Here is a 15,507-nt window from a genome sequence, read left to right as displayed (position 1 = left end):
AGTTCTCAAAACATAATAGAGTCTGGGGATCTTGGGAAGGTGTCCAGGGTTCCAACCTGGTGTAAAAATTTTACTGATTCATAACAAGCACTTCCAATCACAACCCAATGAAGATGCTGCTCTCTCTGCAGCAGAGGAAAAAATACAAAAATAAACTTTAGATATCCAAACATGCTGATTCTTCAGCACCTAGCAAAGAAAGGAAAAATCCTTGAACAACCTATAGCACTGTAATCACTCATGCTTCAGAATGAGTTGGCTTGCAGTCTCTTCAGCACTTTCCCTGCAAAGCCAAACAGCAGTCACTGCTAGTATTAAAATCCAGAAATGGTTACCTACTGGAGTTTCAATACATTCATACTCTTCCGAAAATTTATTATGAAGTGATCTGCTCCAAACAACAGAATGTAACATTAAGTCTGTACTGCAACAGATAACAGATCTTCCTTATAGGGAAGATTTACTTTTTTCTGCCTTTCTTGGAGTGGGATTGAGGAGTAAACACAGCTGTACCACAAGTAGTCATGCAACTACTTTCCTCAAGTGCACCGTCACCCTTGGTGCTATCTTGAAGCAGGATCTCACAATCAGATTTCCTAATAGCTGTTCTACTTAAATACAGCACAATTGGGCCTTTGGCTCATTTTCCATGTATGACAAACCAAAAAATGTTAACAAGTCATGTGGACAAGGAACAAGCTCTGCTCACTGAAGTCCAGGCACTAACTCTACAACCACTCCCAAGTCCCATTTCCCCACCACGCCTTTAGTTGCTTGCTTCTACATAACTGGGAATGGAAAAAACTTGCACAGTAAATGTTAACAGACAAAATGTGCCTCTTCAAAGAATTTTACAAGGCAACCGAATTCAAAAGCATGTCAGCTAGACAGCAGCATGCATACTTCTGCTGTGAAGAGCAGGAAAGTTTGAAAGATGTGACTATAAAGTCTGATTTGGAAAAAAAAAAAAAAGTGTATGTCCCTGATCTTGGTGTCAGGTAAGAATCACCAGCAAACTTTGGAGGTCAGGCTGGTCACTGCCCAGGACTTCCTTATGGGCTTGAGCTGAGAAACTCCTGTAAGTAACAGCGTGCACCTCCCTCTTTCCTAAGCTTCACATACCCTCAAGCTAGCTCGCAGTGGTGAATCTTTCTGCTCTTTTCAGAGATAACAAACTTAAAGTACTACAGCATGCAAAAGAATGTTCCTTTGATTCTGGAACTGAGTTCCATAAAGTCAAAGACTAGCGCTAGAATAGGTCACTGCAATCATTTAATATGATAAAATTTACAGAGAATTTCTTTTCCTGGGGTGGTGGTGGGGAATATTTAAAGATTCCTTAAATGTTTATAACAATACTGACATCTACTACTTGTTTTCCAATAGCTTTATACTCTGCTGGGAAAAAAGTGAGAATCAGTTCATCTCAGGATAAATGCTCACAACATAATGATAAGTTTGGTGAAAATTTGTGAGAAATCCACTCCAAAAACTGAGACAAAAATTTTTTGAAGGAAACGCCAGCCATCACTTTCCACAGGTATACTATGCCCTATCATTTTCATTGCTATTGTGCTTTTTTTTTTTTGTGTATGACAGTACACAAAAAGTATGCTAGAGTATTTGCATAGTCTACACTTATGATTCTGCCCTTTTACATACATTTTATTAAGCCATGAACTTGTTTTAAATAATACAAGAATTCTTCTCAATGACAGCATTCCTTTTTAAAACCCGAACTTCTTTATAAACCCAGGGATACTTACGGAACATCGTATAGAACTGCTGGGGGTTAAGGTTCCACTTTCCCCATGGTGTCTTGTGGCCTTTAGACTGTGCGTAATGGGCATGGTTAAACTCTGGTTCGGTTCCAAATGAATCCAGAACTCTTAGCATACACCTAAAAGAAAAAAATAAAGACTTACTGCAGGTACACGAGCATATATATATATATAAGCATGTGTACACAGTTATAATTAAGATGTGCTTTGTTTGTATTTGCAACTGTGAATGATTTATAAACTGAAGGCATATTTCAATTTCAAAGGCACTACAATCAGCAAGTTGAAGGACATTTCAGACATTCAAATAGAAACCCTGGAGCTTAGTTTTGGTTTCCTTGTTCTCAGAAAATGAATTCATGCTTCAACATCCAAGTACAGCTTATGGGAACGCTACTGCGGTCACCTACATTCCCGGGGCTCTGAAGTAGAATTTAGGCAGAAGAAGAGAGGATTCTTCATCTGTTTCCTAATGTTCTTACCCACTACTACAAAACCAGTGCAACAGCCAAAGGCTACATACCAAGATCAGAGCAGAATAGTATTTTGTCTTTAGACAACTCTATTTAGTCTCCAGATTCTGACTTTTGGGTCAGTTAGACCTACTGGAGAAGCCCTGAAGACAGTTTAATTGGCAGACTTGCAGTCAGACAGGCCATTTGTTTGTAAAACTGTTTGTTAGAGACATTTGAAAAAATAATACAAAAGTCAAACGTCTGCAACTAAGAGAAACCTTGGCATTGGGATTATAAGGAGTCTGGAGAAGAGATTCACACTCAGTTCTTTATTGAAAAGTCTTATTAACTCCTTAAAAAAAAAAAAGCAACAAACCTACTTCAGTCATGAGTCGTGTTATTTTTAAAAAGAATCCACAGCACATGAAAGGCTGAAAAAACCCACCCTCAATATAAGATGGTGGATATTCTAGCATACAGGTTCAAGGATTTATGTTTCCAAAATGCAGCCTTGTAAAATTTTGATATGGCTTGGACAGGAACTTTATTTGTAGTGGTCACACTGACCGTTAGCTCTACTGCAAATGAATTGTGTTACTTGGCTCTAAAGCTACTGACCCTTCTGTTTTTCAGCCCTCCACAAATAAAATCTGGGGAAAAGATTGATACAGGCTGTGCAGGGCCATGTGCCATATTGGGTCGTGATGTAAAGACATCAACTCTTATCACGACACACTTTGTCACTAAGAAAGAAACACAACCTCACAGGTGGCACAAAACATCGGTAGCTGGTAAAAGTGACTTTAAAAAATGCCTGTATTTCTCACTCTTCAAAAAGTTTCCCATGCCTCAAGCCCATACACATTCTCATTGGTAAAACATCAAGTTCTTGGCTTCAAGAGGTAACAGAACTTAGCTCCAAATATAGTTCAGCATTAAAAAGTGAAAAAACTTAGTCCCCAAACCACACTTACATACATACATGTCACTGTTTTCACTGAAGTATTCATTACATTGTGAAAAAGAAAAAAAACCAACAAAACCAAATAAAACAACATGAAATGCCACCTTTGTATTTCAGAGTACAAAAGGGGCAAATTTACTTTGTTTTTAAATCTTCATAGAGATCTTTCAAGCAAAAAAAGAAAGTCAAAAGATACAACACATTGTGATTCACCAAACAACAAAGCTGACAGATCCGTTTCTGTGCACTGTTTTATGTCAACTGTTCTCAATGAAAATATTTTACAACAGTAGCAATTATCTCTGCATCATACAAAATACTCTAGCAAGACCAAAACAACTTCTGCACTGATGAATCACTGAGTAATAAAAGCCCTCTTACTTCTTGGCAGGCCTTAAAACAGAATTCTTAGCAAATGTACAGCTTTTGGCCAGGTACAGGAATGCAGGGGAATAAGAAAATGAGTGAAAGCTACTGAAAACCTGCAGCACTACTGGAGTCTGTCAAATCATACATTTAAGGAGCACTGCAGTGCATGCAAATGTCTCAATGTGCTTCATTTCCTCTCGTTTTTCTGTATTCAGGTGTAAGGTATGTTAGCACCAATTATTTAGAGTGATATAGTGTCACTAAGTCCAACTTACACAGGGCTTTGAAGCAGAAGTACAGGAAACATGATGCAATGGAAAGTAAGTGAAGCAATGAAGCAGGGAAAACAAAACCTGTGTTTATAGTATTAGGGCATGAAGAAAGTCAGGAAGACAGGAAGAGATCACAGCAGAAGGAACTGGTGTGAGATTGATTTGCCTATTCATTGACACGGTTGATTCACAAGATGTTAAATTAAAAATGAAACGGACCCATCTCCTTTTTAAAATGAGGAACTGAACTTTTTTTTTCTAATTTTACACAGCTAACGGAACTACTGAAAAGTAGTGATTATATGTGTATTTGTAACTCACTGAAGCTGGCAGTATTTAAAATAAATTATGTCTGAAACCTCTCTCACACCCAAAGAAGAGAAAACAAGGGGTACATCACCCCCATAGAATAGAGTGCTGTCCTTTGACACACTAGTGTGGCACCACTGAATATTTCACATTGAGTATACCAGAAAGCACTCTTCCCATCTAAAAAAGATTTCCACAAACCATAGAACAGTTCTTCTAAAACAAGGATTGGTGGGTAGTAAATTGCCTATGGAAACAACAACATCAATGTTTTCTTTCTTCTGATACATTAGAAGTGACAAATGTTGTGTTTACAAAAAAAGGGACAAAAGTAACCCAGAATTATCACCATTTTTCAAGTTAGCGTTTTTCCATGAATATTGGGCATTCGCACAATCTGAACTGGGCTGCCCTGCTGGAAGTATTTCTACATATTTATTCAGGTCATTCTCCCACCTGAGGTTATAGTTGTTCCCTCCTTGTACATCCTCTCTGTCTGGGTGAGCAGTGCTGTCCAGCAGCACCCATCACTGTCAGCAGCTAACACCTATGCCAGCAAGCACTGCTAAATGAAGGGCATGTGGCTGCAGACAGACAGCAGACATTTTCCTGGGAGCAAGCCGGTCAAAACCCAAGCAGTTCTGGTGCAGAAGCTCTGTAGGTGCACTGAGCTCAGGCACAGCAACATGCCTGCACACATACACAGACTCCAGACTGCTTTGGCTCATGCCCAGCCAAGCTCACGTCTGCCTACAGCAAGCTCTGCAGACGCACGTATTTTTTCAGGCCCCTCACTACTTAAATTCAAAAACGTAAGAACTTAGTCAGAAAATATCCCTCCTAAAACAGACGTATTCTAGAAAACACGTAAACAGCAGGAATGTTGCTCATTTTGCAGGATACCTGTCATGTTCATTTGTTTCAAGAATAAAGCCAGTTAGATTTTAGGCATATGGGAATGAGTCATTGCTAGAGAGGCTGTAGAAAAATGAAAAAATACCAGATTCATCTGCGCTGTACAGAGGACGCGGGTGACAAGAAAAGCAATGAGCTGCACCCCTCAATCTATATTAAGCCACTAATTTTTATGTTGCTTCATTGCATGTGAACTGCATTCAAATATCCAAACTTCAGAAGAGAAAAATGCAGCTTGTCCAGGCATTCTGCTTGACAATACAGTGCTCGGAACAAATGAAATCTGTTTTGATATATTCCTGCTATTTGTAGCACAGTTATACCCCAGATAAAGCACATACTATCAGGAGTCACTGGTGCTACAGACCTCAGAAGTACAACGCGGTATTCCAGCTGCTGAGAAGCACTCACCTCTCACAGCAGGGCATTTTTGTGAGCTACCAGTCCTAGAAACCTGATTTGAGACAGCCAAAACTTTCCTCGGGGCTCAAGTTCACCCAAAGATTACATACTGCGCTCTTATGAAGAGCCTGTTCTGAAGGCACAGGTTAATTCTACCGCTCTACTTCAATCTGAAGCGAATAAACACCTTTTATTTGTATTTGAGTCTGGTCTGCACACAAGACTAAGCTGACCAGCACGTGTCTGCTGAACTACATGGCGTAAAACAAGACACCTCTTTCGAGACAAAAAAAATCTTTCCTGCTGACATTAGATACTAATGAGTGAGGAAGAGAAGTTTGTGAAGAACAAAGCCTACGAGGCAGCTTTATAGGTGATAATGCTTGTTTTACTGGAATGCATTCAACAAGAATACGTAAATACGATCTTTTATACCAGGCTTACTCTCTTAACTTAAAAATACTATTATGACAAACTTTATGAGGGAACTCATGATGCTGAAAGAAAAAAGGTTGCAACAGGATCATTTAACAGGAGACAGCTTACTTGAAACTAAGAATCAATTCTTCTTCTCTGATAGTCTCTGCTAGACTCTGGACCCTGTTTTCTACACTAACCTTGAAGAACAGTATCAAGTAACTACAGAGATCCCCAGCAAATGCAATGAAAACCTGAATTATAAGGAGTGATCCAAACCTCTGAATTTATTTATTTATGTGGGGGCAGGGGAGAGAAGGCAAATTGAAACAAGCACAGTACATAAGATATTCTACAAGCTGGCAGAGAGAGGGAGGAAGTAATTTATTTTCTGAAACCATGGGGGATAAGCAGGAACATGCAGTTTGCAAGAGATCAAGCCAAGAAAGATACTATTAAACTTCTCTTTAAGGTATGAAATACTGTGGCGTCTTTTGGAGTCTTCTCTAAGAGACTAGGCAAAAATCTCTCAAGAAAGATAAATACACCTGATCTACAACAGTATATACCTGATGAGGTCCTGTTCAATCCCCAGATACACAATGCTGGCTGTGGAAGAGAACTAGTGGTATTTTTTCTTCCTCAAAAGCATAGATAAAAAACATCTCATACTGCCTAACGTATGTATTTACAGTGAAATTTAATTCTTCTCTCCTTAAACAAAAAAAAAAGTCAGTCATTACTACAAATTAGGAATCAATGAAAAACAGATTGGCAGCTTAAGATTTAATGATTCATGAAACAAGCAAGAACAATTGAAGAGCTGATCTAATAAACTCAATGTCATGCTGCATTTCCACCATCTTTGCTACAGAATATGCCAAGTAGAAATTTAAAACGCTTCTTCCCTTTTGGTTACAATTTCCTAAGCCTGGTTTTCTATCCCGACCACAATACCGTATGTGATCGCCTAATGACAATTACATCTGGCAGACAGACAGCCAACACTAGCTCAGTGGAAAATGGGATTAGCTTTATTAGCAGGCTCCTAAAAACCCAAGTATCTGTTTACTCCTCTACTTTAAAAAAGAGATTAAGAGTAATCTAATATGCGACGTTAATCGCAGTACTTTTATTTAAAATTATGCTGAAAAGATGCAATGTTCTAGCAAATCCTGAAGTAGAAAGAAACACAATTCTTCTGCCTTCAGAGAACCTTTCAATTTCTTCCCTCAGCTAGGATTTACTGGACTTTACAGATCATAAAACACAGCTAATTTGATTAGGTCTAAAAAAAATAAATCAAAGTCAGTGATTTAGGTTTGGTTTTATTTCATGCTGATCTATATCAATGCAACATGTGTGAGGCTTGCTCATTTAAACATATTGACAAAAAGAAATCTGGTTCTAAAACCGCAGACAATAAGAAGGCCATTCCAAGTAATTTCTTGTGACAACCATCTTCCATCCCTAATGGAAAAATGCTTATAGATTACAGAAGCAACAGCAACTGCAGTTAACAGCAGATTTATTCTTTAGAATTACTAGTGAAGACAATTCTGCCCCCAGCATTTTTAGGGATGGGACAGAAAATATGACATTGTTGTTAAACAATAAAATTTAAATAGATAAATCCCCACAACCATCAATCCAGTATGGAGACAAACACAGACAAGCAAAACATGCATGTTCTGCTCCAACTCAACAGCAAAATTCAATAATCTTTCAGCCCATCTATTAATTTACAAATAGATGGGAAGAACAAAACTTGGGAGAGGGGATGAAGAAGAGACAGACAAAGATGATGACTCAGCAATATAATTCATTAAGATTAAAAATGCTTTGATCTACAACAAGTATTCCATACATGCGTGGGGAGGGCCTTACATCTGGTATGCAACAAACAGGTAACAGTTGCTTTATTCTTAAGAATGAAGGACAACAGAGAACCGTATTTTTACTTTTAAATAAATTCCAATTCATGTAAGCGTACCCACTTTAGTATTTTTACATGTTATTCCACAAAAGCTCTTCAACAAAGCAGTTTAGAGGTCAAATAAATATTATACTCACTGGTAATGTACCCACGATGGACCAAGGGTTTTCTTAAACTGAGTGAGTCCCACAATATCAATGTAAATGAGTTCTACAACTTTATCTCCCTGGGTAGGACAGCCAGATCTGTTACCTACAACCTTCTTCATAATCCTAAACGGAAAAAGAAGGAACATGGAAAAGTATTATTTTCAGACCAACCTTGAAATTCATGCTATATTACTTATACCAATAATTCACCTTTTCACAAAGGCCTTAGTTTTATCTCTTCCAAATCAGTAACTATATAGAAACATTCAAATGCTAAAGATCCTCAGCATTTATTAAAGAGCTGCATATGCATCAGTAAAGAGCTAATTTCACTAAAAATCCCATCCACTTAAAAAAAAAATAATAGTACGATCTGAATGTTTAAAAATAGTGTTCTGAAATGATTGGAAATAATTTCTTCTATTGGCAGCTTGATGGAATAAGAGCTCTCTACAAAATGATGCTGTCATGTTTTAAAAAAATGAAAGCTACGGAAAAGGTGCATGTTCCCAACCTTAAAATAGCTGTATTATGCTTAATGCTGAACGTCTCATGTAAAGCAAGACAAAGATGAGTGAGGCAGCAATGTGACCTAACATAAGCAATTAACTACATCAAAAGTAATCTGTTTAAAGGATTAAAACCTCTATGTTAAAATCAGATACTGAGTGAAGAATAGTAAAAACTGAAGAAGAGGACACAGAATTAGGATAATCTGTAAAACTTCTTACTGCAGCTGGTTAAAGCACCTGGAATGTTAAAGAATAAGCTGCTTAGTCTGAATTTTACAGCATTCATTTATGAAGTCTCATGAGCCTGAAGCTACAATGAAAACACATTATCCTTTTATAGCACATATTTAGCTCATGAAAATAATCTTATTGTCTGTTTAGTGAATTATCACTTTCATTTTATGCTTCAAGAAATTATACACTTTGTTAATAGAAGCTTCAAGAGTTTACAATTTCCGATTTTATTTTTTTTGTATTCCAGTTTCAAAATTGAAAGTAATCTCCTTACTCCTTGAGCTCTGCCAGAGAAGCTGAAATCCTGATGTCATGGCCCAGTAAGTAGAGAGATGTAATTAAATCACTCCACTGGACTAATTCACCAAGTGGGCCACCACTAAATGCATTCTCAGCAATCTTGAATCCAGATTCTTTCGTCAAAAGCCCCAGATGAACAAGAATCTGAAAAGAAAAGTTGTATGTTAGTTACCAACATTAAACATACAACTAGCATACTTCACAGCATTTTCTCTCTCTTAAATTCCCACTATGGACACACACAAAAAAACAACCAAACAATGAAGCCAAACACACAAGAACAACAATCAACAACAACAACAACGTAACACCTCCACCCTAATTGGAGACCCTGTAAATAATTTAATTCTGTAATAGATCTCTGGAACAGTAATTGTAAGAATGTTACTATATTCTTTTGCACTGTAATATGCCAGCAGATCAGTTACAAAACGCTTAAATCAGTGTTATTCACAAAACAACATGTAATTCTGCACAGAAAGTAAGTTGTGGTTCACATTAATTTCTTTTGTTTGAATAACCACTTATATTCTCAAGTAGGATATTCCCGCTTATGCAACAGGACAATTTGGTCCAGGAAGAGTATGTTCTTTTGGATGAGCCATTAAGGAACTTGGAAAGATTGCGTAAGAATGACAGGATGCTTTATCAACCTTTTTCTGCACTGCCACTGGAGGAGAGTTTTCTCTAAAGTTCCTTGAAATCTGTGCTTGCCTTTCTAATAGAGCACAACAGCCAAGTTCAAACACTTCGCTACACATCTGGACTACTCTTTGAGTGTTGATACATATAGTGCCAAACATAAAACCCCAAACACCAAAAACCTTATCCTTCACTCTTTAAAAAAGAAGCAGCATTCATAAAAACATCTTGTTCTCATCTCTGCTCCCAGAAGAGAACTGGGCACATTAAAATGAAATCACCATATGTTTGCAGACTTTAAAGGTCTTAAAAAAGACCTTAAAGACCTTAAAGGACTTTTAAAAGCAAAGAATAAGCACTAGAACATCCCATCAAAACTGCCTATACAGGACAGTGCTGCTTTTGTTTATTTCTGAGTTTCTGTATTCTCAGATGTTATATTTCTTTAATAAAACAGGCTGCACTGCTGCTTGAAAGAAAAGCATTGCTCCTTGACAGAGAGTGAGCCTCCACAAGGACTATGATAAGTGACAAACACGAGAGCCACAATATGGAGCCCAGGTCTCCTGCAGGGACTGAGGATCGCAAGCAAGGAGCTGAGCCACAGACAGGCAGCCTTCTGAGGGGACAGGAACACAACTCTGACTGTCGCTCAGGATTGGCTCCAGTAAGCACAAGACAGGAAGGGAAATTTCTGCGTTTAAGAGCTTCAGCTTTATCTTAACTAATTGAAGTAATTAAAAAAATAATTCAAATAAAATAGACTTGTTGATTTCAAGAGTCTCACAGACTTTAAACTGGACTCACTACAAATCAAAAGAAATCTGATTGAAAGTTGTGATCAACTTCAAGCCTACTCCAACCCAAACCAGAAAGATGCCACGTAAGATTTTAGTTGTGGACAAAGGAAATATACAACTGTTGTTTTCTACAACTATGTAAAACATTCCAGTGTAATCAGTTTGTGGTGAATTTATAGTTCATTTCTTTAAAACCTTCTGCATAACTTCTCTTTTATCCAAAATTAAAGATGTTAGAAAACTTATTCAAAGACTGACTTACTGGATGTATACTAACACAAATCCATTTTACAAATAATTCCAAACAACAAAATACTCATTGAAAAGAGACAAATGTACGAACATGAGCCTTTTACTCATACTTGGTATTCCTGCTCCAAAGTTACTTTTGGAAAATTTAGCTTATTTAAGGCAAATGTTTGCAAGTGGCAAGTGCTAAAAAATGTTTTAACTTACCTTCTTTCGTTTTCTCTTCTCCAAATTTTGCTTTTCTGCAAGTGATTTAATTGCTTCAATCCAGGTATCAGCCATTCGTCTGATGCGTAACATCATCCACCTGAATTCCTCATGCCTTGACATCATTTTGTAGAGAGGATCAAAGTTGATACGAATTTCAGCCTTCAATTAAGTCATTAAAACAAACAAAAAAACAATGTTATTGTGTGTACCTTTCAGAAGTGATGAAACTACACAAACATGAGTTTTTCTTTACATTATTTGGTGTAAAAAAAAATAAAATAAAAGCAAACAAAAAAGGATAATGCTTCTTATGCTAAAGTCAAGATTTTACTTTGCAATTACCTTAGAAGAGGTTGTAGCAAGATGGAAATTGGGCTCCTCCCATGTCCATTTAAATGGACATTTCTAAGCCATATAAATTACAGTTATTTTTGTTAGTAGTACTTATTAGCACTGGAGTATATTTGCAATGTTTCACCATGTATTTATTTCTGCAGTACAAGATTTAGTTTTGTTCGTGTGTTTGCAAAAGGAGTCTAAAAGTATCTCTAGGACACAATATAAATTCAGAAAATTACACTGAGGATTCAGATATCATCATGAATCTTCAAAATACAAGGAAGGCTCTTACAATAACATTAAGGCAGAAACATTGCTACAGTATTCCTTTAAAAAGAAATATTCATCCGAAAGCCAGACTGATGCAAAACAATTGCTTTTACTAAGTATGACATTCTACACCAAAATCTATAGGCGATGTTCATTTGCAGCCCAATAATTATCTTAAAATACCTAAGTGCTACATAATTAGGCTGTAACAGTTTAAAAACTCTACTGCATACTGAGTTATTTCTCAAGGAAAAAATCAAAACCTTACAAAACTGAAATGTACGTAGGCCTTTTCTGTTACAGCATTGTTTTATATAAAGCCCAGATTTATGGGATAATAAAAACAGATAGTTTCACATATGGTCACTTAATACTGGTGAATGGTCTATAGATTTGCAAATTTTCTCAGTGTCTGTGTTATGTAGTGTACAACGCTACATAAACTAGAACACTTAAATGTTTTTAGTGGAAATCTGCCACCAAGACTGCAGTATGACTGGAGAAAATATGTGACAAGCTACATATACACAGTCAAGGAAGCTGCCCTTCAGTTTTGAGGAGCTGAGGAATAACAATAGTAAATTCTAGTCTTACTAGCATTTATGTGGCACAGGCTCCCAGGGTCTTTTGAGTGAACAGTTACTCAACACTCATGTTTTAATGTTTTTCTTACCACTGTTTTTTGATCGGTTTCTTCATTAGGATTTTTTGCTCTCCAAGGTAAACGAGGACACCAATTTTCAACCTGCAAAACAATTAAATTAAAACAAACAATTCTATTTTACTTTCAGCTCCTCTACCAAACTCTGACTGCCTTTATGTTGCACTTTCCTATGGTTTGAATACAACATCAGCTGATTAGTAAGTCACTGCATGGCAAAACCTGACTTCTAAGAGAAGCTTAAGAAGACTTTTTGCAATTCAATTCTACTTTAACCTTGCAAATTTGCAACTAAAAGTAGCATTTAGATATTCATTCATGATAATGAATACATAACAGAAAACCCTTTCAAGTCAGAGGTCAGCTGCTAAATGCTTTTTCTGAGCAGGTCCTAAATTATTTTCAAAAAGCACTGAGTTTTCTGTGCTTCTAGACCTTACAAAATATGTATTCTATAAATACACATTTCCCATCTGCCTAGGATATCTCTATAAAAAGACTGAGAAAAAACAAGGACCAAAAAACAAGGATTGGAGTTCTACCTTGTAGAAATCTAGACAAAAAATTGAAAGAAAGATTACTTCACCAAAAAATCTTATTTGATAAGTAATAGGATAATAACTTAGGTAACGGTATCCACAAGTACTAATAGCCATAATTCTGAGAGAAACAATCCATGCAAATACAGTACTACCACTGTCTACTAGAAAAACAACGGCTAGTAGGTAAGGAAGAAACAGCAAATGGACACAAGTCACTGAAAGTGCCTGCACTTTCCATAGGAATCTCACTTGTCCTGTGGAATCTGTACAACCCACATCAAATAATCAGCCCATTCAGTGTTGTGAAGGAATTTCACTGTTGGAGGCAAACCATGAAAGCACAACAGAAACAGAACTGTATTGCAAAAAGGGAGGGTCCCTCCAGTCACAGACCTGTAAGCCTGAAGCATTAGAGATTGATACCTCAAAACTGAACGATTGCCTAGAAAACCAGTCACATGAAAATAATAAATTAGCAAATATCACAACCTCATTAAAAAGAAGAAACATATCGAGCGTAGTTTTCTTTGACAAATTACATAAAAGCCTTAATTTGAATGCTATGAATTCATCTACCCAACATACTTAATGCAACGTTTGAAAGCCATGACATGAACAACCTTGTTTGAAATACCTGATTATTCATTATCTCCAGCTCTGGAAGGATACTAGAAATTGTAGCAATTAACAGTCCTAGCTTTAGCTGTGGAATCGCTACTAGGAAACATTTGTATTAAAAACTGTACACAGTCTCAATTTCTCTCTTCTCCTGTCATGGCTTTGGCTGGGACAGAGTTAATTTTCTTCACAGAGGCTCACCCAGTGCTGTGTTTTGAATTTTTGATGAAAATAGCAGTGATAACACAGCAGTGTTTCAGCTGCTGCAGAGCAGGGCTCACCCAGAGCCAAGGACTGCTCAGCTCCTGGGGCTGCCCTGCCAGCCAGGGGCTGGGAGGGGACACAGCCAGGACAGCTGGACCAAGCTGCCCAAAGGGACGCCCTACACCATGGGGCATCATGCTGAACAATACAGTACCTTTGTGCTTTTAGTAATATTCCATTTTCCTTCTAATCTAAATCAAAATGCTGCATTTCAGCTCAGGGATGAACATTGCAGGAGTAGACTCAAGGATATATCACAACTGGTCTAGCATTCATTTTTTCCATATTGGCGTTTAGTCAATTCCTCTTTTCATTTGAAAACAGTAACAAAAAAAACTACAAAAAAAACCATAACGTGGCTCACCAGAAGATTTTTAAACACATACTCTTCAAAGCATTCTGGTTGTCTCATTATTTTCAGGAGTTGTAAATGCAGTAGGAAGAACGCAGAGGCATTCTCTTATAGAAAAAGGAGAGGATTTGCACATTTTGCTAAGCCAGTGGCTCACAAAGTGAGAGCTGTTAGATGTGGGATAATAATGAACAGGAGCACCCGGAAAGCAAAGTTGAAGACTAAAAATGTGATGTACAGGAGGAGGGGAAAGAAGATAATCACTGTATTAACTTAATCTACTGACTCATGGGGAAGCAGGGTTGGAGAGGCAAAGCACTGACTGACACACTCACCAAGCCAGGTGTAACCTAGAAGTGACTTTCAGGTAGTTTTGAGCAATAACCAGCAGAGGCGCACACGCCTCCAGGAAGAAAACATTATGATGACCAAAACAGCCAAAATACTGTTGTGTTGATCAAAACAAAAGTGAATTCTGCAGGCAATTAAAGAAAGAACTGGAATTACCATGCAGCGGTTCAAAAAGAGAGAGGAAAATCAGAAGGTGATCAGAGCCACGGCAGGGCTCAACACACACACTGCAGCTTACTCAGAAGTAACTTTCAGAACACGGAGATACCATCACAGACACGGAATGAAGAAAGCAGAAGTGAAAAGCTATAGTAGAGAAGCCCACGCACGCTGTAATACCTGTGCTTATAAAGGTGCCTAGCACTCAAGAAATATCACACTTCTAACGAAGACGAGGTTTTCAGGGGGAGCAGAGAGATTTCTCTGTTTCAGGTTCTTGCTTCCCTGCTCAGTGCGAGCAACAGATGATCAATGATTTATGCTCTTTGGCAGCGGAGAGAGGGATTTCAGCCTAGGCAACTACACAAGTTATCTAAAACTTGAGAGGCTTTGTCAAGTTACTGGAAAGGGAAACAATAGCACTGACAGGCTTCGACTGCAGAATGTAACAGCCTGTTGATGTGATGTTACCTACACAAGAACTATCAGGCTGCTAAATTTTAATTGCAGCTTTCCTCAGGAAACACAACGATTGTATTTTCCTATGCGTTTCAAGTAAGAAGCCTCCAGTTAGCCATGGTTTTGGATGGCAGCAGCCTTCCAGTACCTGCAAGGGCCTCCAGGAAAGCAGGGGAGGAACTCTGTCAGGGATGTAGTGATGGGACAAAGGGTAATGACTTTGAATTGAAAGAGGGGAGATTTAGATCAGACATTACGAAGATGTTCTTGAAGGTTGGTGGGGCACCGGCACAGGTTGCCCAGGGTTCACAGAGAATAGCACAAGGATTCCTCTCACTCAAAATGAAACCTCAAAGGGTTCAGTAATTTCCTTGGTTGCCTTGTGTGACCAAATACGGTCTGGAGCAGACAGTTACTGTGCTCATCAGTTCTGAGCAAGCCCCACAGTTGCTCATCTCAGCTTCAGCCCAGTAACCACTGCCAAGCCAACTTCTCCGAAAACAGAGGGAGGTGCTCTGAGCATCCTTCCGCATTTCAGCGACAATGATCTTTCTCTCAGAAACTGTGTTTTACCTC

At 37.9% G+C, this 15,507-nt stretch overlaps 1 protein-coding gene across 3 annotated transcripts in view; it reads right to left on the bottom strand.

Annotated features, from left to right (window-relative positions):
- The window catches only part of MGAT5 (alpha-1,6-mannosylglycoprotein 6-beta-N-acetylglucosaminyltransferase), a 116,330-nt gene that overhangs the window by 31,363 nt on the left and 69,460 nt on the right, over positions 1-15,507 (bottom strand). For all 3 annotated transcript variants that reach the window (XM_068687365.1, XM_068687367.1, XM_068687366.1), the window contains exons 6-10: positions 12,199-12,270; positions 10,914-11,075; positions 8,990-9,159; positions 7,958-8,092; positions 1,767-1,900 (exon numbers count right to left, since the gene is read on the bottom strand). In XM_068687365.1, the coding sequence (XP_068543466.1) occupies positions 1,767-1,900; positions 7,958-8,092; positions 8,990-9,159; positions 10,914-11,075; positions 12,199-12,270 (673 nt within the window). The remainder of the gene's footprint in view (positions 1-1,766; positions 1,901-7,957; positions 8,093-8,989; positions 9,160-10,913; positions 11,076-12,198; positions 12,271-15,507) is intronic.

The sequence above is a fragment of the Anas acuta genome, chromosome 6, assembly GCF_963932015.1.
Source record: "Anas acuta chromosome 6, bAnaAcu1.1, whole genome shotgun sequence".
In the NCBI taxonomy this organism is placed as follows: domain Eukaryota; kingdom Metazoa; phylum Chordata; class Aves; order Anseriformes; family Anatidae; genus Anas; species Anas acuta.
Note: the sequence above shows the minus strand (reverse complement) of the source record. Positions and strands in the feature narration are given on the sequence as shown.